Genomic DNA, 22,623 nt, shown 5'->3' with positions numbered 1-22,623 from the left:
GAGATCCATTTCTCCCAGGTGACCATCTACCACCACAGCTCCATCCCCAGGCTGAAGGACAAGGGGACCTTCTCACTGCAAATGGGGCTTAGCCCTGCCTGTACCCAGCCAGCACAGGCAAGGCTGTGGGCTGTGAACTTAAAAGGAGCCAGAAAACTTTCAGAAAGGTTTGGCATAGGAGCGGTGCCTCTCCCACAGGTCACAGCCATGGCAGGTGTGTCCAGCACCCCAAACAGCTCAGCACAAGCAGCAGGTCTAGAAAACATGCATCACCATGCAAGGGAAGCATGCAGCGTGACAGAAGAGCTCGTGGGCCAGCCGTTGCTGTTGACACCTTAGCAAACCCTTTTTGATGGGTTTTCTACATCCAACCTCCATCCCTTCCTGTGATCAGGGACTCTGCTCCTCCCCAACACAGAAACTCCCCCAGTTCTTTCACAAAAGCAGCAGCTGCCAGCATCAGAGAGTCCCAGGATGTCCCTTCTCACTCCTGCATGAGATTTTGGGGTGACCAAAGACACTCTTTCACTGTTCCCCACACCTCCTCTTGCCCAAGGACTGCATTCAGGATTTTGCCTGTACGGGGCTGGGAGGAAGCACCTGACCAAGCTCGTGTGGGGCATCAGCCCAGGCAGGATCCTTGCCTCAACGCCTGGAGCAGACAGACAGTGCAGGCAGGAGGGTCACGGTCCTCTCCCAGGAATGGCTGGGCACCAGCAAAAGAGCACAATTCAGACACAATTTCTGGCTCAGAAATGGCCTGAGCCTGCTCATGCCCGAGCTCTTTTGCAAGCTCAAATCACAGGGTTTCTGAAGCTGCTTTGCTCTAGGAGAAGCAAACAGCTGCAGCAAGCTGGATTTCTGACTGTGCTGCTGTAGGGCCTTCATTTCCCAACGACTGCCTGTCTCCAGCTGAGAAACACAGGCTGACCTTCCCTGCACGGCACCCAGCCTCACCTCTGCTGAGCTGCCTTCCCTCCCCAGCACCCTCCTGCCTCCTGCACTCATCCTCCAGCCCCCCCAGGGCCAAACACACTCATTTGCTTATGAAGAGCCTGAAGGTACATCTATAGCAAAGGGGAGCAGCATTCAGGCTGCTTCATTTTTCACTTTTCTCCTCCTCTAGCTCTCCGCTGAAGCACGAGAGCCTTCTCTGCACCCTGCGCTGCTGAGCAGCCTCCACCTCCCAGCTCGAGAAGAAGTCTTTCCTCTCCCTCCCTTTGCACTGGGTCTGCTGAGCGGCTTGGAAGCAGCCTGCATGAAAGGTACTGACAAAATAAAGTTGGATTGTACTGCATTATTGAAAAAGTGACCTCCAGTGGTCAATAAAGCCTTTGCCCACCGTTTCCAGGCAGCAGTGCCTGTTGTCAAGCTCTGCCTCCGTTCAGCAGGACGGCGGTTCGCCTCTCCCAGTCCCAGCTCCCACGGGTGGCTCATTAAAACTCAGAGTCTGCACTTTGGTAACGAGGAGCTCAAAGCACTTTAATGCATGGATGCAATCATGAATGCAAACAGGCTGCAGGCGAGAGAGCAGCGTAACAGCAGTCTGTTCCCCCCATCTCCATCCTCACAGCTCCTGGCTCTAGGCGAAAGCACAGGGTCTGATAAGAGAAGTTGGCAGGAGGTACAGTTCTAGGACAAGGCATTTTTTGGTGTTACTGCAAACCCTCAGCCATGCTGCATGGGGAGAGGGAGGGGGGGTTCAAGGGACACCATTCCCTGTGTCTCAGCAGTGCTGAGCTCAGTGTCTGGACTACAAGGAGGCTGATGGACCCAGCACAGGTAGCACACAATTTAACCCGAAAGATGCCCTCCTCTGTGCCACCGCATTCCCACTCCTTTCACATTTGATTTCTATGAACAATTGCACAACCAGCTTCCTCCTTCCCTCCCCTACCCTACCCTAGCTGCAGAAAGCAGATCTGTCCCAGCCACGTGAGACACTGCCGCTGTAGGAGGTTAACCCCGGCACGGAGGGCAAGTAGCCCACCGACAGCACCCCTCTTCGGGGCACCCCATCCTCTGTGTGGAGCCCGAAGCACAGCCTTGCCTGAGGAGAGGAGAGCTGGCTTCCCTTCACATCACACATGGAGAGGTGTGGGTGCCCTGCTACATGCATGCACACGCAGCCCCACGCCGCTCGGAGGAACACGCACAGGAGACAGCAGCGGCCCATTTGCAGGATCAGCAGCTCCTGCACACGCAGCAGCTTGCTGGCGAGCCCGAGTGCTCTCACCTGCAGATCCAGTCCCCTCTTCCTTTCCCCTCTCCTTTTACAGCCTCGGCAAGGCAAGCAGCATCCCCTCACAGTCCCCCAGGCAAGAGCCAGCTGGGAGCTCTACGTGAGGGGTTTTGTGCCCTTGCTGGGATTAGCTTCTGGCAGAGTCCAACCACAATGAGATGAGCTTTCTCAGAACATTAAGTGAGTACAGAGAAGAACCAGCATTCCCCATAGAAATGGAGGGAAGGCCCTAAAGCAGTCCAGCTCTTAAGGATCCTGCTTCATCTCCAAGTGCCAGTGCCACCATAGCAAGGGGTGCCTCTGTCCCTTCCACTTTGAAGAGGAGCACAGCAACGGCCATCCCCTCCCACTTGAAGAGGAGCACAGCAACGGCCATCCCCTCCAGGTCCCACACCGTGTGTCAGGACCAACACTGCTCAGGGACAATGTCCTCCCACCTTGTCTGGGATCTGAGCCCAAGGAACAGCCCCAACACCTTCACCAGCCAGGCCAGGCTGGGAAGAGCTCCCGACGCCTTGGCAGGCCCTCGCGATAGGAGCTGGAGCCTTTGCAGCATCACCTCCCCTTCCCGCCAGGGAAATCTGTACAGGGCAGATAACAAGCTTCACAGAGGCGTTGCAGAGGGGGTCACCAGCCAGCGGGGTCCAAGAAACCTGGGCAGTGAGAAACAGGGGGGAGAAGGGGCTAATTAACCATCTCCTTCCCCAAGGGGATTGGTTTAGACAGCGTGAAAGATTAAAGGTCTCAAGGATGTAAGGGGAGGTGGAGAGGAAGAATCTCCTCCCGTGCATGGACACAGATAGGCACCACAGAGCTTGTAGGTATGGTCTGGGCCACGCTATGAGCTGTGGATGTGATCTAGCACACCAGGCAAGGAGATAACCAACAAAATGGCATCCTCCTAAATTTAGCAGCCACCATGCATATCATTTCCCAACCCTTCACCCCGACAGCCCACCCTCAGAGCTGTGCAAGGCTGATTTCCATCAGGGGCTGTCTTGGAAGAGATTCTTTCCATTTCAACCCATCTGCCAAGTGCAGGCAGCCTTTCCCAAACCAGCTCCCCTCTTCTGCAGCGTGCCAGCAGCACGGACCGCTCCACCTAAAGCAACGCACCCACGGCACAGAACAGCAGTTGCCTACATACCACCTGCAAAGCAGCCTCCACTCACATGGAAAAGTGCAAAGCATGGGTAACTAGCAGCAGCATCCCGGTGCATTTATCATACCCTGTTGGTGGAACAGCCATCTCCCCTCCTCCATTATTCTGTGGTTTACAGCCCCGGGATCGAAAGCAAGGGCAAAGCTTGCCGTTCCCCTCTGGTAGGCATCCCGCCAGCTCTCTCCTTCGGCTGTGCACTCATACGGCTCTTGCAGCCAGCAACTGGTACGTGGCATCCCTGCCACGAGGGTAGGAACAAGGAGCTCCAGCTGAAATAGTGATCTCAGTGTCACTCTCCAGACCTCAGCATCTGGCACAGCTGCAGCGCCAAGGGCAGGATGCCTTCAGGCAGAGCCAGGCAGTTGCTCCATTCTGCAGCAGGTTGCAAGTTCCCGAAGGAGAAGTGGACCGTGACATTCAGAGGGGCAAAATCACAAGGCTGAATCCCCCCTTCCTGCAACAAGAGGACATGGTCTTGTGATGGCCACGCATGGCCAGGAAGGAGGGAAGATGAAGGGACCCAAGATTTTGGGTGACACTACAGCCACGCCCCAGCTGCCTCCAGACTATAAAGCATCTCTGCTCCTGCCGTGGACGGGTGTGGAGACCTCCTAGATACAAAGCTTGGCATGATCCTAACACCATGGCAATCGCTGGTGGCCCAGCCATTTGTCCTCCTGAGGACTAGAAGACATCAGCAGCTCCTTTCAGCTCCAGCCACAGCTATTTCCTGTGATACCCCACAGAGCTCAACCTTGTGGGGCAGCAACAAAAAGGGTGGCTGCTTTGAGCTGCTGTGAGCTCACACCATCTGGTCACAAATCCTCTACATGCTGCTGGCATTCAGCCCCTTCTCCTGGCAGGGTCACTCGTGGTGAAAGCAGCTCTGGAAAGGGTACCTCCCCCTCCTGCCCCCCAGGATGGGGTAAAGGATGGTTATCAGGGACTGGAATTTCACTTTTTGCCTTTTTTCATGGTGCTGAAGGACAAGCTGGACCAAGCATCGCTCCGCATGGGTGCAGACACTGCTCTGGGCTCTGGTGGGGCCCAGCAAATCCTCCATCACTGGCAGGACCCGTCTGGCCAGACTCAGCCACACAAAACATCCATTTCTTTCCAGAGACATGAGGACACGCCATACCCTAGGTGTGAGTCAAGCCTGGTTTTCGGGATGCCAAAGGCAGCTGCTTCAACCCCTGAAAGCTTTGACTTCAAGCCTAAAGCTGAGGCCTATGGCTGGGTGGAGGCGAGGGACAGGGTGGGATCCCTTCACTACCTTTGCAGGTCTCCTTTGGAGCTGCACCAGCACAACCCTCCACAAACAGCCATCACATCCAACCTCATGTTCACCTCTCCACCCCCGGCAGATCGGGTCGATCAGGTGAATCTGGGCCCAAGTCACAGCTTTGCAGCTTCAAGCTTTAGAAGTTTTAAATAATAATAAGGCATAGCCTCACATCTCAGATCAAGTTCTCTTTTGGATCATCCAAGCCCCAGCCGGGAGTGCTAAACTAGACAGGCAGGACTGGAAAACATTCCCATCCTACCTCTGCGAAGAGGAGCCTCTGCTCCACACCCTTCCAGTCTGCCCCTGGGGTATCTGTCTGACAGGCGGAGCAAGGCTTTGTTGTTTAAGGCAGGCTAATCCTGCAACCCTTACATCAGTGGGCCCAGATCCTGGCTCTCTTGATTTACCCAAGGTTGGGCCCTTCTTGATTCACTCAAGGTTGGGACGCAGCTGGGAAGGGAGGGGATGCCTGCAAGGGACAAGAGAGGGGACGTGATTTGAGGCCATCAAACACCAAGCAGCCGAGCACAAGTCATGATAGCTCTTCCCTTTTCTCTGCTTCCCTCCTGCCTCTGCAAACCCCTCTCTGCTTCACCCGGCAAGCAAGGCTCAGCCCAAAACCAGGCCGCAGTACAGTTGTACCTGCACGTGTTGGTGAGTCAGAGCTGGCCGGACAGACGGACACGCACCAAGCCCTCCCCCAAAGCCCCTTTTAATTTCTGCCTCCTTGACATGCCCTCACCAGCAGTTTAAAGATGTCTTTATTTTTCCCCCTCCCTGCTCTCTCTCTTTTCTGCTCTTTTTTGTTTCCAGTCCTCCCAGTGGGTGGGAAAAACCCCAGGTGTCAAACTTCAAAAGGGAAGCCCGAGTTCACATCGCATTCCCGTCCAAGCGCTGCCTAACCACGGGCTGTTGCCTGCACCCGCACCCAGGCCGGCAGGAGCTCATGTGGGCCGACGAGTTGGGCACTCGCAAAGGGTGCAACAATGCTGCTGCCTCCCCTCCGCTCCCAGGCTTGGCTGGGGATGTCCATTTGTCCATCCATGGCTTGGCACACCAAGAGATAAAGGGAGGGTTTGGATGTGAAGCTCTGCTCAGAGGGTTGCAGGGCCAGGAATCAGTCCCCTGCCAACAAGCTCACCCCAAAAGCAGAGTTCCTGGAAAACATCTCTGCAGGAAGGAGAGAGAACCCCTTGCCTTCTCCTCCTTGCTCGGCACCACGTCCCCGACAGCAGCTTTGTGGCACAACACCCCATGAGACACCTCGGTGGCACAAGACAGCCCTAGGACACTTCACACCAAATATTTTGCTTTGTGGATTTGAGTTCATTCTTGGTGTGTGTGAGTTTTGCCAACGATTGTGCCCAACCAGATAGAGCAGCCAGACAAAGGAAGAAGCAGACCACAGACTGGCACAGAGGCACAAGATGTGCTCCGTGCAATACAACCAAAAACCACGGGGCACGAGGAGGCAGCCTGTCCTCTACAAGGGCTTCAGTGGTGATGAATGGCTGACAAAGCCATCTGCACCAAACCCGCCATGCTGCACAGAGCTCGGGTGCTCTCTGCGCTGCAGAGCTAACGTGGGGCAACAGAGCCGCCAACATCAGCCTTGCCTTGTTCCCACCTACAGCAGCCCTGATCCACACGAGCCACCTCCTTCACATCTCCTGGTTTCCAGATGAACAGAGCAGGGCAGTTTGGACCTGGTGCTTTCATAACAAACCTATTTACTATCTGCCAGTCACCTGCAACAAAGAAAACCAGGCACACAGATAGTCGAAGGAGATGTAGCATCTATTTGATTTTCTATTGTACTCCTGAATAGTAAGTTAAAGCCTATTCACAGGTGATTTGGTTCTGTTTTTGGTGGCATCTGAGACCCTCAGGTTTCATGGGGAGATGAGCTCTCCTACAGAAGAGCTGGCAGGAGCCACACTTGCAAAGTTAGGAGGCAGGTCAGTCCTGAGAAGTGAGTCCAGAAACCCCACAGAGAGAAGAAGGGGGGGTGCTCGGAGCAGGAGACCCTAGACCCATGAGCCTGCACCAGGAGCCCCACAGTCAGAGATTAGGAACAGCTTTGTTCCTTGCCAGGAACGGAGAGAAACAGCAGAATGGCATTTTGTTGAAAGAGGGTGAGCGGGAGTGTGGGAGGATGTGTTGATGTGTTGTTCCTCCCTGGAAGAAAGGGCACACTTTTCAGTGAGAAAAAGCTGTCCTGGCTCGATAGCTGTGCCAGGGAGGACGAGGAGCACTGGATGGGCAGTGCTGCAGCCTCCTCTGACACCTGATGGGCAGATCTGACACCCAGGTCAACCCGCATCATCTCTGGCAGCTCACCTCTGCCAGCCATCACCTTGCAAGTCCACATGCCACGATTTTAGTCCCGCTCTCCCCGTTGGACACCCAACATGTTTGGATGCAGTGTCCTGAGCCATGGCAGCAAGCACTGCCTGGGAACAGGCTCTTACCCCACTTGCAGCACCAGGCACCCAGGCTCTTGAGCATCCGTGTGGTGCACAGGACCAGATATCAGGGTGTACAGCACACCAGTCTACTAAAAGCCTCAGATAACGATTCCTGAATACAGCAGAGGCAACGTAGTTGGGGTTGCACTCCCACCGCAGATGCCTGCTCTCAAAATACCTCCTGCGGGCTTGGCTCCAGCAAGGTGCTCACCTCCATCAGCTTGCAGAGCCAGCCAGGCACAGAGAAACAAGTAGTCATGCTTTTCCACACAGCCCAGGCTGCCCAGCAGATATTCAGCCTGTGTCTAACCTGTTGAAAAGCCCTTTTTGATTGCATTTGCCCTCTGCTCCCTCCCCAGGTAAGCAGGTACCCCACAGCACCCCAGCATGCAGATGTGGGAAGGATGCTTCAAGCAGCACCCCGGTGCAATGGAATAAGCCAATGCTCCAGGACTGCTGGGACAAACCTTAATTTTAAGAACGGGCTCAAATATCCTGGAGTTGCAGGGGGGCTTGAGAGGAGGGACATCCTTGCAGTGAGGTAGCCAAATAGAAACACCCACATTTCCCACCATGAGCCCCTCCTGAGGAGAGGCAGGGCAGGAGGTCCCCAGCATCTCCTCAGAGCTGCCCCCAGCAAACACTTCAGCCCCCTCAATGCCCCTCCAAAGGGGTTTCCACTGCAGGACCTGGGCAGGAGGCCAGGAGCCAAGGGAAGGGGCTGCTGTTCCTCCAGCCTGTGAGCAGAGGAGGATGCACGTGACTAGGTGTTGGCTTGGATTTCCTAGCCCTGCGACAGCACCAGCTGCTCCTGCCCGTCCCTCTCCCCCTAAAGAGGCCCACAGATCAAGTTTCCCGGGCCACCACATCCAGGTGAGTCCCCGCAGACCTGGCCAACGTCCCCTTCTCTGCAGCCATCGCATGGAGACATCAGACCAGCCCTTTGGCAGGTGAGCACTGGAGCATCCCCGTGGGCTCCGGCCGACACAGCGGCAAGGGAAGCCAGCATGTCTCGCCTCCTGCGAGCCCAGGGGATGCAGACGCTGTACTGGGCAGGGACTTGCCCCAGCAGAAACCAGATCTGGGCCACTCCAGAACCAAAAATAACCTGCCAGCTGCCCGGGAAGAGAGGAGAGCCAAGCGTGCACAGATCACACACATGTCAGGAGGGGAGTCATCTGCACCCATCTTCGGGGATAACGGAGGGGGGAAGCATGGTTTTCAGTGCAATTCAAGGGATAACAGCAAAGCAGTGGCAAAAAACAGCCTCCAGGCCTTTTTGGGCAGCAAAGCAGCAGACGGCCAATACCCCCAGGGCCCCATCCTCCATCTGGGGAAGAGCTGCCGTGCCTGGGAGCTGCACACAACCGTGGTGCAGCTGTGCCGAGGAGCAGAGCGCCCTGCTCAGTCCCTCCTTCCCCCCCAAGAGGCGGCAGCAGCAGCCAGAGCAGCTGGGAGCCCAGAGAACTTGCAAACTCATGCTGGGTGGGAGGGTGTTCTCTCACCCCCAGTCGCTCCAGCAGCAATTACCCAGAAATGCACTCTCAGCCCAAGCAGGGGTGAGCGGTGCTCGGAGCAGGCTGGAGAAGCAGGGAAGAAAATCCAGATGTGCAAACCAAACAGTAAGGAGGCACCAGGGTTCGTTCACATCTTGTGCCAGCCTCCTGCCAGAGGCTCTTGGTGCAGCCACACCTTGTGTTTTCCAGAAGCGGCAAGAGCCCCGATCCTCACAGTTTTTGGGGTGGAGGATAAGATAGAGCTTTTTAGCCCTTGGGTTAGCTGTGATGGACACCCAGGACTCAGGAGCAATTAGGGCAGAGAATCCAGAGCTGCTTTTGGGGTGAATGTAGGCAATCAGACCCCATAACAACAGCCCTTTGGGCAGACACAAGGTTACCACGGCCCACAGGTGGCCCACCAACAAAGGAGCAGAAAGCGAGATGCTCACTCACCAAAGGCCTTCACTACCAGCACTGGAAAGGTGCAGTCCCTTCTCCAGGGTTTTCGGGTACTCTGCCACTCAAAAGATACTTTCGCTGGGGGATGTTTGCAAGCAATGCCACAGATTTGCCATATCAGAAAAATATGATTTTCCAAATTCCATAATTATGTACCGATCACTACCAGGACTGGGGCATAGGGTTAGGCTGAACTAGAGAAGCAGCAGTTAACATTTCTGCATCAACACATACTTCAAGGGGTCATGTTTCCCCTGATCATTCCCAAATCTTCCACTTTTCTTACTTCTTCCCACCAGCAGGACACTCACAACTTGATGAGTTTCAGGACCTGCCACCTCAGAGCAGGTCAACACCTGCCCCAAAACCCAAGGAGCAGAAAGACCTGGCACAAGTCAGTCAGCACCCCAACTTCATCAGCCTCCCAAAGGCACCAGCATTGCTCATCTCCAAGCACCGTTACCACAGCCCAAGGGAGGGCATTCGCAGGACACACCTCATGACAAAGCTCTATAAAGCAGGGCCGGGCCCTCGGCAGGTACAAGCCAACCCCGAGCAGAGCTGCAGTGGAGCTGACCTCAAGGGGAAGGCAGGAGCGTTTGCAGCCAGACTTGGGAGGGGAGCTGGCAAGAGCGACGCGAGGGCACAGTGTTGCAGGAAGCCGGCACCTGCATTCACACAACGCCTCCTGGGTTGTGCATGGGATCGGGCCGCTCCTGCTTTCCCCGAGCCAGCCTCCCTGGGCAGGAGGAGACAAGCAGGAGCTCGGCACTCCTGGAGCTGCCGTCCTCCCTGCTCCCGCTGCAGGAGAAAGCAACATCAAACAAGTCTTGGGCTGTCGGCTTCCCAGCACCCTCAGCAGTGTTGGCCGTCCCAGCACGGTGCTCCTCCACCTCCTTCCCTCCTCGGCATCACTGTGTCTGCAGAGAGAGAAGGAGCGGCTCTTCTTCCCAACCCAGGTGTAACCGCAGCTGAGGAAGGATGGAGCCAGTTCCTCCTTCTTTCCCAGCCTCAGGGTGCTGCACCAGCCAGAGGAGAACATCTCCTTCCTGCTGATAGTTGGACTTGATGATCTTAGAGGTCTTTCCCAACCTTAATGATTCTGTGCTGCCCGGCTCCTGGTTCAATGACGGCCAGGGAGGAAACCCCCGCATGGGGCTGTCACCTCCCCAGGAAAGGCTCATCTGTGCAGGGTGGAAGAGGAGGCCCTGGCACTTCCCAGCTCCACCATCATCTCCCTGCAATGATTTGGGCAGAGCTGCTCCATCCAGGTCTCCCTGCCACTTGCTGAAGGGGGGAAGGCACTGGCCCACCTCCCACACCCAGACTCTGCTCACTGTGCTTCACCAGGAGAGCCTCCATGCAGTTTTGGACCAGACTCTCTGGTTGCCATCAATAAGTCTTCTGGTCAGGAGGTTTTAGAGCCTGGCGCTGCTGGCTCTGCCCAACAAATCTTACCAGCCTGTAGAAAAACCCTTAACTTTGCTCCCCAGAGTGGGTCCTCAAAGCACCCACCAGGGATTAAGACCTGCTGTCCTGACCCTCAGCATCCCAAAGGACTGAGCAGTAACTCCGACATGCAGAAGCTCCACATTATTACTCTGCACTGTCTAAAAGCCTTTTATTTCATTTCACTTGCTCTCTCGTTTCAAACTAGCCACCAATACCTTGGGAAACACGGGCTAGAGAGACTTAGGATTTATTTTTGAGAGCTTAACATCCATTATGCTCTTAAAAAATTTATGCCCTTAAGCATCTCCACAGTGGCTGCTGAACACCCATTAAAAAAATTTCATCCGTTGCTTAAGCCTGATAAGTCTCACCTTTGAGAGATACCTGTAAAGACCTAGCAAGATGCTCAACTTGAGCCCTGGGCTCCTAAGACCCGGCCGTAGCCCAAACAGCCCCCGGAAAGACGTTTTCCCCCCAAGAGAGCAAGATACCAGAGGTGAGCTTTATATCCTGGAGCAACCACTACGTGCTGACTTTGCTGCAGATGACCGTGGCAGGACAGCTTGATGTGTCAGTTGGAAATGCAATTAACTTTGATGTGCAAGCGGATAAGGGAAGAACTGAGGTTCCTATGGATGCAGTTGCTTGGCTCTTAATTCCTCTAGCAACACTAGCCTAGCGATGTTATCCACGTTTCTACCCTTTCCAGAGCAGGAAAAGTTCCCTTCAGCCCTGGGAACGCCTGTGTGGGGGGGAAAGTCATGCAGCATGCAAAGCTGCACTGCACCCAGGAGCTGTTTGCAAAGAGCTTCACCTCCAGAACCCCCAACCCACAGCTCCTGCTGCCTCCTCCAGCAGCTGCATTTCAGCCTTTGGGGCTACTGCTCCAACATCACAGCAGGAAGGGTCTGGGCTCGGTCCAGGGCCAAGCAGAACAGCATCAGAAGTGATCAGCTTGGGGAATGCAGAAGGATGCACACCTCTGTGGCATTAGTGCATGGTACCTGCTGCAAGACAACCATCACAACGCGTTAGGCAGCCATGAGGCTGCTGGTACGAGGCTCCCGAATGGCAGGCAAGGGATGAAAAGCAAAAAGGAACAAGCAACAGAGCTAGACAGGCCTGCAGGGGAGCTTTCCTCTGCTGTCTTCCACCAGACAGCTTCACCAGGTCCTTGTGCAGCCCATGAACCCCTGTCCAAATGCTGTGTCGGGGCTCACACAGCCCCGCAGGCGGGTCCCTGCTGGGCCAGGCACCAGCCCATGTACAGGAGCTGTTTGCAAGACAGCGAGCGTCAGCATCGCAGCACCAAGGAGCGCAGAGAGCACAGGGAGTAAGTGACGGGACCAAGGTCAGGCAGAATGGCTACGGGCTGAGCTGAGCAGCCCAGTCCAGAGCACAGCACGCACCACCTTAACCAGCCCCTGAAGAGCCCCAGAGAGTACCCAGGCACAGAGGGACGTGTTAGACTGAGCCCCCATCCTCTCCCCTGCATCCAGGCAAGACAAATTTGTTTCCTCCTACGCAATCGTCTCCATTCGTGCCTCACTATAAAGGGTGCACTGGTCACTCTGTGCTCCCACATGCTGCTGTGGGCTGGCCACAGTCAGGGAGGGACCCCCCAGGCTGCTTACTTCAGCATCCATGAGGCAGCAGGCTGGCTGCACCCACAGCACAGAAGCGGTATGGGCTCCCTGCACCCCAGGCTCCTCACTGGATTCAGCAGCCGGCAGCTTGCCGCAGGCAGCCTCTCCCACTCCACTGCTTCCTTCTGCACAGAAAAGGACCCAATGCAGACTCTGCTGCAGCCCAGAAGGATTGTTCTGCTGCCTTTGATGCGCCCAGGAGGTCACAGCTACACGGGTTGTGATCCAGCGTCCAACCGCACAGGTCCCTGCATGCCGGGCAGCCAGGTCCTGGCACCGCAGGTCACTCCACAGCTGCAAGCTCTGACGGGCTCCAGCCCTTCTCTTTCCACCGTGCCACTCGTGCACCGGGAGCTTTCTGGGTATGAATTTCACCCAGACAACCCCAAATCCAAGCAAGACCAGCAGCTCTGCCCACTGCCAGCCGTGCTGGGCTAGGCACTGGGCTGGAAGCAGTGTATAGACACGAGCCTGAACTCGCCCCATGGACCAGCTGGAGCCCAGTTCCAGGCAGGAACAGGCGTGCCCGATACTCTCTCCAACACCTGCACCCAGAACGGAAAAAGGATCCAGCGCAGCCCCTCAGCAGGCGAGCACCCAGCCCCTGGGCTGTGAGGAGGCTGAGCTGCACCCAGCAGCCCAGGAAAGAAAGGCTCGGCCGAGAGCAGTGGGTTCAGCCCTGCCATCCAAGTGCTCCCCTTGCCTTCACTCCAACGATAGCCCACAGACCAGCCACAGCGTGCGGCCCTGGGCAGCACAGGCAGGCCTGGGCCATCTGCCCCAGAGCATCACCTAACACCAGCCAGCTCAGCTGCCTGCTCCCTGCAGCGTCACAGCCCTCCCCACCAGTTTCGTTTTGGTGGTTATTCCTGCTTTTCCAGTCAGCAAGGTTCCCTGCTGCGCTCCAGCAGCCCCTGTCCAGCACATTTGCCTGCCAGAGGCATTTCACCCACCTCTGCTGAGGCTCCGAGAGTCATGGAGGCAAGGACCACCAGGACAGGGCAGCAGGGACAAAGAGATTTGAGGCAGCCAGGAGCCAGCCCGTGGCTGATCGGCTCTGCTGGGGCAGATGTTTCACGGACATCCCCATACGATCCCAGTGCAGGGTCACCCACCCAGCTGTGGCTCCCTCCACGCACCCAAGCCAGCCCTGGCTGCCCCACAGCAGGCGGGAGCTGCCGGGGGCTGGATGCTGCGCTGTCATCTCCCTCCAGGTTTGCACAAGTTGTCTAGAGGTAGCTGCTGGCGAGGGGCCAGGCAAGCCGCCGTGGCTTTGATGTGGGTGTCTGCTGGGCACACGCCAGGGCCAGGCCAGGGCATTCAGCTGGAGGCACTGGGTGCCAGACTGAATTATGCCGGGGGGGGGGAAGAAATCTCCAGGTCATGGCTGTGCCACAGCAGCATGAGATATCTGCCTTGCTACCCATCCCGTCGCTGCTCCACGCTTCACTCCAGAGCTCTTTATCTACGGGGCTCACAGGCAGGGATGCCCCCCCTGCGAGGAAAGAGCCACAGCGTTGATTTTCCATGGCACGGAGAGCACCGGACGGGTTCTGCACCCACCACCCGGCAGCACCAGGCTCGGGAGAAGGATGCTCTGGAGGGGATGCGAGACCCGAAGTGGGAGGATGATGCTCTGGAGGGGACGCGGGACCCGAGGTGGTCCAGTGTCACACACTCAGCCCCGTGGCGAGGCAAGGCCCATTGCCGCCGTGCCGGGCGGCTGACGCCAAGGCGCCGAAGGAGTTACTGAGCGCGGGAGATGCCGTTAATAACGAAGGCCACGCGAGCGATTTTTATCTTTAAAAAGCCCACAGCCCAGGTTGCACAGCTTCGCTAGGGAGCTCGCTCGGGCACAGCCGCTGCTCCTTTAAGGTATTTAACAACAACGTGGGTGAACACGCTGGCTCCTCCCCGAGACTGCACATTCCCTCCGGGTCCCCCCGCCCCAGCCACGAGTGGCAGCGGGGACCCCCACGCCAGGCCCGGACTACCAGTCCCGGCATCCCCCCGGGGGTTCGCTCCCTGACGGGGACTGTAGTCCTCGCATCGCCGTCCATCCGTAGGTCTGTCCATCCACCCGCCGGGCATCGCAAGGCCACACTCCTCCCCAGCTGGAAGGGCTCTGCCTGGGGAAGGTTGGAGCTTCCATGGCAGGCTGCAGCAATTAACCATTTCGGAGCCCCGCGTCAGCTGGCAGCACTAATTGTGCGTGCCTTGGGTCAGTTCTAGCGAGGAACTGGACCCCCAGCACGCCTGGGGCTGGGAGCCCAGCCCGGTCCCATGCACCATCACAGCGCTCGTTCCCTGCCTGAGCCACAGCTCCAACTTTAATATGATTTTTGACCCGCCTGCCCTCCCTGCAGGCTTGGCAAGCACAGGGGACAGGGAAGGATGCGCTGCTTTGGTTGCTCTCAATGCCAAGCATCACCGCCTGGCACGGCGAGCCCCGGGAAGGTGGTCTCGCTGGAGATGGACAATTGCTATCGCAGGAGTCGCCCAAGGGCCCTCCCGAGCCAGACGCTGCCCGCGTGGTAAGACAGGCTCTGCCCTGCACAGATTAGCATCTAGAAACCACAGGACAGAGTAGGTGGGAGGGGAAACAGAGGCAGAGAGACACAATTAGCGCTAGATCACAGACGCCTGGTCTCCATGCCCTCCCATCACTGTATAACAGCTTGCTGCCTGGGCTCCTCCAAGAGCCCACTGGTCCCATCCCCGGTAGGGAGTACGGATGCAAGCCCACTCGGTCCCACGCAAGTCCCATCCTGCTCCACCCAGGACAGATGGAAAGGGGATCTGCAGGTTACATCCCGTGTTCACACTGGTGCTAGAGGCAGACCTTCCAGTTAGGGCAAGGACTGTGCTCCAGCACAGCCACACTTACAGCTATAACATGGGGTCAGACCAAGCCCAGGGATCAACCCTTGGCTACGCAGCACTAAAGGCTTTGGGAGACTTAACCTAGAAATTAAACAGGGCTGCATTCGGGTACCACAGCCCAGCAAGCAGCCCTGGCTTCCTGGGACATCTCATCCCTCATGGAAGTGATGCTGTGGGGCTGCAGCAACGAGACCCCGAAGCAGCTCCAGAGAGCCAGTCGCCACCAGCTGCCGGGGCAGCCCCTGGTATGGGCCTGCTTCCTCCAAGGAGGTGGCAGTCACATCCACAGCCTCCAACAAAACCCACTCCGGAGACCTGGCACCAAATGCAGCAAAAAACTGTGGGGCCTTTCTCTTGGTTTCTCCCCAGGACAATCCACGCCCAACACCAGCATGGAGAAGCAGCCTGAGTGCTCAGCATGCAGCCAGACCATGGGGACAACAGCACATTTCCCAGGCAGAGACGGAGCTCAGAGCTGTCCTTTAGCCTGGTGTTCACCTCTCCATGGGCACCAAGCAATATCTGTTGCCTTCCATAACCCAAGAGCCACCACAGGTCAAAGCATCCTCCCAGGAGTGACTCCACAGTACATAGTCAGGAGTCCCCTGGGTGAGGGACCTATCCTGACCCCCCTGCAGCCCCAGTCTCCAGCTCTGCTGAGCACAGCCGGGTTTCATGGACAGAAGCACCCCAGATTCCCTAGCCCTTCGGCACAGCTCCCACGTGTCAACCAGGAAAGCACCAAGGCAGCTGAGACCACCCTGGAGCCACACAGCCCTGTGGCCAGGCTGAGCTTCAGTGCCATCATCAGTACAAGCTGCACAACTCCGATCACCTGCAAGTCCCTGCTGAGCAGGGCAGGGACCATGAGTGCTCTGACTCCTTCGGCAGCTCAGAAACGCTCAGGGGAGCCTCTGACACGCGGCTCCCATGCCAGCTCCCGGGCAGCCACCACGGTGGCTGTGCCTGCCCTGTGCAGGGTGCCAGGCGAGCCAAGCAAATCACACTGAGACCAACCGGGATGCTGCAGCCTCCCTGCGAACACCCACAGCTCTGCTCACACCATCAGCAGCTCATTCCCCCCAGCTCCAGCAAGGACCAGATCTGCTGCTGCAGACCAACCTACAGCATCAGCAAGCCAGCAGCAAAAATATGCACTGGCTAAAAAACATTGGCATAGGCAGAAGTCCCCTTCTCCTTTGGGTCACGTCACCAGCTGGACGACATAGCCAGCATTTGCCCGCTTGCAGCGGAATAAGCTGAGCCCACTGTGGGGGCAATCAGCAATAAGAACCTGGTAGCAATCACCTCCTCAATTCCCCCCTCCCAGGATTAGTCAAAGCAAGAGTCATGCAATTCCCGGACAAGGAGAACTCACAAATCTTTGGTAGGAGCGCAGGAAGCACTGGGAGTGTTTGTAAGTAACAGAGGGCACAGGGATGGGTTAGGCTGTGCTTGGCCACGCAGTGGCGAGAGCCCGTGAAGCAATGGCAGGGAAGCTTATGAGCTGCACCCATGGCCTGCATGGCAGTGTCCGGGGTACAAGAAATGTAGGAAACAAGTCAGTAAAATTAGGTAGGAACAGACTAGATTAAAGAACAGAGCACTTCATCTGTGCCCCACGCCACGGTGGTACTTGGGAGACATTATACAGCTCCCCAGCTGAACACAAGGAGGAACAATTACTAAACGGATGATATTTCAGTATGGTTTTGTCCCTGTTTTCTCCAGGGTTTTGTACAAAGTACTTGACTGTTGTGTCAGAGCTGTGAGAAAGAGCTAGCAGCTATGACAGTGGGGCAAAAGCCTTACCCCCAGCCTGCGCGATCAGTACGGATGGATACGCTGCTCCGAGGGCTGCCGGCTTCTGCACCAACGTGGCCTGTCCCCTTCGCACTGCAGCAGAGCCCATGGGTCTGTGCTACCAGACCCCCGAGTTGGGGGGAAGCTTGGGAGTCCAGGCACCATTACGGCTGCCCAGCAGAGGAGAGTGGGTGGCAGAGGCCAGCCCTGCTCCCAGAGCTCAGCCTGAAAACCTTGTTCTGGCTTGTTTTCCCACTAGCTTTGAGTGCCTGACTTGTAATAAGTGAGCCTGAAAAGCAGGCTCCTTTTCAGACATGCCAGGCACCCACAGCTCCAACTCGCAGACGCGTCTCCAGGGAGTCAAGTTCCAGGTGTACCCAAAAAACTCATTGTTTCAGCCAATACCCAAATGCCTCTGCTTCCTTGTCTGAGAAAATCTGGGCAATGCCCAGGCCCAGGACTCTGAGGCTCAAGGGGAAATTGCTCTACAGCAGCCAGTCTAATTGCACCGAAATTATGAGATCAAGCAGTAAATTCACCTCTGTGTTCGTTGCTCTGGGTGGCAAAGCTGCACCGGCAAGCACCTGATCTCCAATCGCTGCAACTTCACATTTCATTGGAAAGGGAAGGAGGGGGTTAATGAAGTAGAGCATTGCCAGTTGGAAGTGCTACCTAAAAAGGGTTTCTCCTACTAGCTGAAGCAAAATGGTTTCTCTTGCCAGCTTGTTTACTCTGCAGCTGAGAGCAGCGGACCGCCAGGTTTTGCTGCTGGAGCCTGCTGCAGGATTGACGGCTGCGAGACCGGCCCTGGCACCAGGACATCAGCAGGACCAGACAGACTGCGGTGCAGCTGCGTCCCCAGCCCAGGGCCAGCCCCACAGCACCCACACCGCCAGCGGGTGCTGAGGACCAACAGCACACATGAAGGGAAACGTGCACCCACCACCCTCCAGACAACAAATCCTGGGCCCATCCTCCTTTCCTTTGGGAAAATAATGGTACTCGCCATTTCATTGCCAGTTAAAAGCTGCAATTACATTTGACCGAGATGGTTTCAGACCAAACGTCCCCTACAGCAGAAGGGTCCTTAGGGCCCTTTCCCATGGGAAGGCACACAAACCCCAGCAGAGACCAGGGAACAGGGATGCTAGACAGGACACAGAGATTTTCCTGGGAAAAGACAAGCGCCAGACAAACCCATCCTGCCCCAGCTTGCTGCTGCAGAGCCAGAAAACGGACTGGACTCATTACCCTCTTTTAGAAAACCAGAGCTTGCAATCATGTGCCAAGACAGGTATCAGCCAGATCCCAGTCTCCGGGAGACTTCGGAATCCACAGACCAAACTGAAGCAGCACAGCTCTCGCAGCACACAGCCCGTCCTGGCTCCAGGATTAAAGCCACCGTGTCTGCAAACAAAACGCTCTCACCCGCCGGGAGAGCCAGCCGGGGAGCAGAAGCAGCCTGCAGCCTCCGGCCTCACCAGCCAGAACGCGGTGCCCAGCAGTCAGCAAGAGGATCAGGCCCATGTTTTATAGCCTTTATATTAATTACCCAGAGTCTAAATAAGATTAAAGTTTTAATTCCATCTTCATGTCCTAGAGGGTCCTGCTGTGCTCTTGGGTGCTTCTGGTGCCACGAAGCTTCCCAGGCAGCTACCACAGAAGGCACATCCCTGACAGCCAGACACAGCAGCACCTCCCACATCGGTGCTGCTCCACGATGCCCAAACAGCCCCGACGACGCGCCACCCTCCGCAAGGCCATCTGCACCGCCATAAACTGGCACTGCAGGCAGAGCCCTCCAAAGGCCGCCTGCCCCTTCACTTCAAGGCACAAACCCAGGCCAGAGGGACCACATGATAATTAAAGAGCGGGAGGGCCAGCGCTGGGCAGTGTCCCGAGGCCACGCCGCAAGTCCGAGCCGAGGCAGGATGCAGAGCAGGAGCTCGAGGAGGAGGATGTCTGCCACGGCGATGCCTTGCAGCTGGCACCATCTGCGCTGCCCAAGCCACCCCATAGCAGCCGGCCAACAGGCAACTCAAGCTCTTAGGCTGGACCACCTAGGCTGGGGTTTTACAGCTGGAGATGGGCCAGAGAGCAGCAAATGTCACCTGAGCAAGAGAGGTGACTGCTGCCTGCCCTGGCTGGGTGGAAGATGTGGCATGGGCTGGCAGCAGCAGCGCTCACTGCCCCAGTTCCCCAGCGCTCAGGAGGCCACGTAAAATGCCGCAGAACTGCAGCTGGGGCTCGCCCTGCAGGCGCCAACACCCCGCGAGGGCTGAGATTTTGACGGCACTGAACAGAAGCAAGGCCTGGCTCTGGCCACCAAAGTACCGAAAGCTGGGTCTACGTGATGTGCCCCAAACCTGCACAGACCAGCTCTGGGTATCACCTCCTGGATCTCCAGCTGCAGCGCAGCCACAGCCTTGGTAAAGCCAACCCGCAGCCAGGAAGGATTGCAGAGGAGAGAGACTGGTGGGGGAGAGGAAGGACACAGCGCAATCCCCCATCTCAGATGCTGCCCACAGCCGCCGCCTTGCCTTGAGCTACAGCCATCCCCTGGACAGGGTTGTCATGATTTTCTACTTTACAGACAAGCAAAGCGGGTCAAAAGCATCCTACAAGAGCTTGGGAATGCACAGAGTGTCATTCACCCTGGTTTGCGTGGCTGAGAGCAGATTGTAGAGAAGGTTGCTCCACAAGCAAGGTTGCACAAGCAGAGAGGACTTAGCCAGCTGCCACTCAGGGGCCAACGAGCTGCCCCAGCCAGCTGCTGTCCAAGGGACCCTCTATAGGGAGAAAACCCTCAGTGGCACTGTGCCTGCTCCCGTTCCCTTGGGTGGAGGACACGGATGAGCTGAGCCAGCGGAGCCCAGCCAAGCCAGGAAGTAAGCAAAGCCCCCACGCCTCCAAGCGCTCCCCGACAGCCCCCCTGGGGAGCTCAGGCTTTGCAGGGTGCCCCCAGAGCTGACGAGCCCAGCGACCACCTTCCAAAGCCACTCCTGGGGTTTGGAGGTGCGGCTGCACGGGCCAGAGAGTGGGCTGCAGAGTTTTGCTACCCGGTAGGCTCCCCACGGTCTGCAGACGTGAGGCTGCCCGTGGTCACTGCTAAGGTACGTGGGCCAGCGCAGCCCCCAGAGCAGGGACCCCCCGCAGTCAGGGGGGGAACCCCCTCCTCTTTCCCGTACCCCCTGCTTCCTACGGTTCCAGAAGCGGATCTGCAGCCCCCGTTGCCCCAGCACCGCAGTCTCTCACAGGCCCTGCTCCCACCGAGGCCCTGCAGCCCCCCTCCCCGAGACCCCCCCAGCTGCACACCCGGACCCCAGATCTTACCTGCGGGCCGGGGGTCGCTCCTCCGCGGCGGCACAGGCTGCCCTGAATTACTGCTGCTCCCCGGGTGGGTGGCTGGGTCCCTCGGCGGCCAGGGGCTTTAAGGAACGACCACGGGCAGCCATGAGCCCCCACACACCACCACCGCCCCCCAAGGGCCTGCCCACACCGCCCCCCCCGCCCCCCGCCGTGAGGGGGCACGCGCCGGAGCAGCTGTGTGGGGTGGGAGCCCTTCATTAACAACGACCCGTGCAGGGTCCTGCTCCCACCTGGGGGGGGGAACTGGTGCGACTGGGGCGCGGGAGGGGCAAACGTGGGACCCCCGCTCCCGCGTGGGGTGGCGGTGAGGGGAGAAGGGGGTGTCCTTAACCTTCCTTAACCTTCCGCGCCGCGGGGCCGGGGCAGAGCGGGGAGGGGGGGGATGTCACGGTGAGAGGGGCGCGGGGGGCCCCCAGCAGCCGTGAGGGAGGGGCCGCCCCCCGTGGTGGGAGCCGCCCCCCGCTCACCTGTGTGAGGGGAGCGGGGATGGGAGGCGACCCCTCCCCGCTGCCCGGCACAGCCGCCCGCCCCTGGCCGAGCCCCCGCCGCCCTCCCGGGCCGCGCTGCGCCTGTCAGCATTTGAACAGCGCGAGGGGCCCGCCTCGCCTCTATTGGCCTTCGAGCCCGCCCGTCAGGCCTGTAGCCGCCGTCCCGTTGGTCGCCCGTGCCGGGGAGGGCGGGGCGCGGCCGGCACGGCGCTATAAAAAGCGGGGGCTGGGCAGGCAGGCGTTCAGTGCTGCTGCGCGACAGGTACTGACCGGCGTGGGGGGGGGGGGCGGGGTGGAGAGCGAAGGGGCGGGGCAGGCGCGCTCGCGCGGAGGGCGGGCGGGGGCGGTGCCGCGGCCGCCGCGCGGGGAGGGCGGGCGGGGGGCGCGCGCGCGCGGCGCTGACTGCACGCGCCGCGGGCTGCACGGAGCGCGGCAGCAGCGGGAGCCACCGGCGCGCGCGGCGATGCCCGCTCCGGTCCCGCCGCCGGCCGCCCCCTGAAGCCGCCCCTCTCTGTTCCCCTTCCCCTTCTCCAGCGACCTCAGGCTGCTTTTCCCCCCCCTCTTCCCCTTTCCCCCCCCTTCCCCTTCGACTTCCCTCCCCCCCCTCCCCTCCCTCTTTATCCTCCCTCCCGGCCGCCGGTGTGGATGCGGCCCGGGCTGCCTGGCTGCGCGGGCGGCGAGAGCAGATGCTGAGGGGCCGGAGGAGGATGATGGAGTGCAGCCTCGATGCGCAGAGTTTGATCACTATTTCCCTGCGGAAGATCCACAGCTCCCGCACTCAGCGAGGCGGCATCAAGCTCCACAAGAACCTCCTCGTCTCCTACGTCCTCCGCAACGCCCGGCAGCTCTACCTGAGCGAGCGCTACGCCGAGCTCTGCCGCCGCCAGCAGCACTACCCCGACGGCGGCCCGCTCCTCGCCATGCCCCCCCCCGCCCCGCCGGAGCCGGCCGCCCTCCCGCCTCCCGCCGACACCCAGGACCGCGGAGCGCGGAGCTGCGGGGCGGCGCGGGGAGGAGCGGAGCTGCCGGAGGTGTGCGCGGCCCCGGCGGAGCTGCAGCGAGCTCCCTGCAGAGACTCGTCCCCGGGTTTCTACCGGGCCCCCGGTCCCGGCGGAGGGGGGGGCCCGGCCCCGGGGCTGCTCTACGCCGCCGGCTGTGACTTCGGGGTGCCGCACTGTAGCAGCCGCACCACGGTGCTGGATTTGGACACTCACGTCGTGACCACGGTGGAGAACGGGTACTTGCACCAGGACTGCTGCTCGCAATGCCCGTGCTGCTGCCAGCCGGCCCCGGGGCTCGCCTCCCCCCCCGGCGCCAAGCGCAAGTATTACCCGGGGCAGGAGGAGGAAGAGGAGGGGGTGGAGGAAGGGGAGCCGGGGGGAGGCGGGGTGGCGGGCGGACCCCCCTTCGCCCCCTGCCCCAAACGCGCCCGTTTCGAGGAGTACAGCGCCGAGCAGCCCCAGGACTCTTCCAACATCTCCAACTTGATCTCCATCTTCGGCTCCGGTTTCACGGGGCTGGTGAGCCGGCAGCAGGCGGACTCGGAGCAGCCCCTCAACGGGCAGCTGTGCAGCAAGCAGGCGCTGGCCAGCCTGGGGGCCTGGACTCGGGCCATCGTCGCGTTTTAGAGGGGAGCGGGGAGCAAAAAAAAGGGGGGACCGGGGTGGGGGGGGGGAGGAGGGAGGAAAGGGGGGGGGCTGTTTGCAAAACGGGGGTGCGATCCGAGGGAGAGCGGCTCCGGAGGGGGGGACCCTGAAACAAAGGCGGGGTGGGGGGTAGGGGGGGAGGGTTGGGGAGGGGAGGGGGGGCTGGGGGGGTGCCGAGGGGTGCGCAGGGGAGGTGGGAGGGCAGAGCCACGCTAGTG

At 58.8% G+C, this 22,623-nt stretch overlaps 2 protein-coding genes across 2 annotated transcripts in view; one reads left to right on the top strand and one right to left on the bottom strand.

Annotated features, from left to right (window-relative positions):
* LOC142363609 (uncharacterized) overlaps positions 1-20,818 on the bottom strand; it is a 125,117-nt gene extending 104,299 nt beyond the window's left edge. The window contains exons 1-2 of the mRNA XM_075439327.1: positions 20,739-20,818; positions 20,236-20,330 (exon numbers count right to left, since the gene is read on the bottom strand). The gene's annotated coding sequence lies outside the window, so the exon portion shown is untranslated. The remainder of the gene's footprint in view (positions 1-20,235; positions 20,331-20,738) is intronic.
* Positions 20,819-21,178: 360 nt separating this feature from the next.
* IER5L (immediate early response 5 like) lies at positions 21,179-22,411 on the top strand. The gene has a single exon (XM_075439440.1). The coding sequence runs from the start codon at positions 21,446-21,448 to the stop codon at positions 22,385-22,387; it is 942 nt and encodes a 313-aa protein (XP_075295555.1). The 5' UTR covers positions 21,179-21,445; the 3' UTR covers positions 22,388-22,411.
* Positions 22,412-22,623: the final 212 nt, after the last annotated feature.

The sequence above is a fragment of the Opisthocomus hoazin genome, chromosome 19, assembly GCF_030867145.1.
Source record: "Opisthocomus hoazin isolate bOpiHoa1 chromosome 19, bOpiHoa1.hap1, whole genome shotgun sequence".
In the NCBI taxonomy this organism is placed as follows: Eukaryota; Metazoa; Chordata; class Aves; order Opisthocomiformes; family Opisthocomidae; genus Opisthocomus; species Opisthocomus hoazin.
Note: the sequence above shows the minus strand (reverse complement) of the source record. Positions and strands in the feature narration are given on the sequence as shown.

Coding starts and splice junctions, on each gene's coding strand:
- IER5L (XM_075439440.1), top strand. CDS start 21,446: ATGCTGAGGGGCCGGAGGAGGATGATGGAGTGCAGCCTCGATGCGCAG.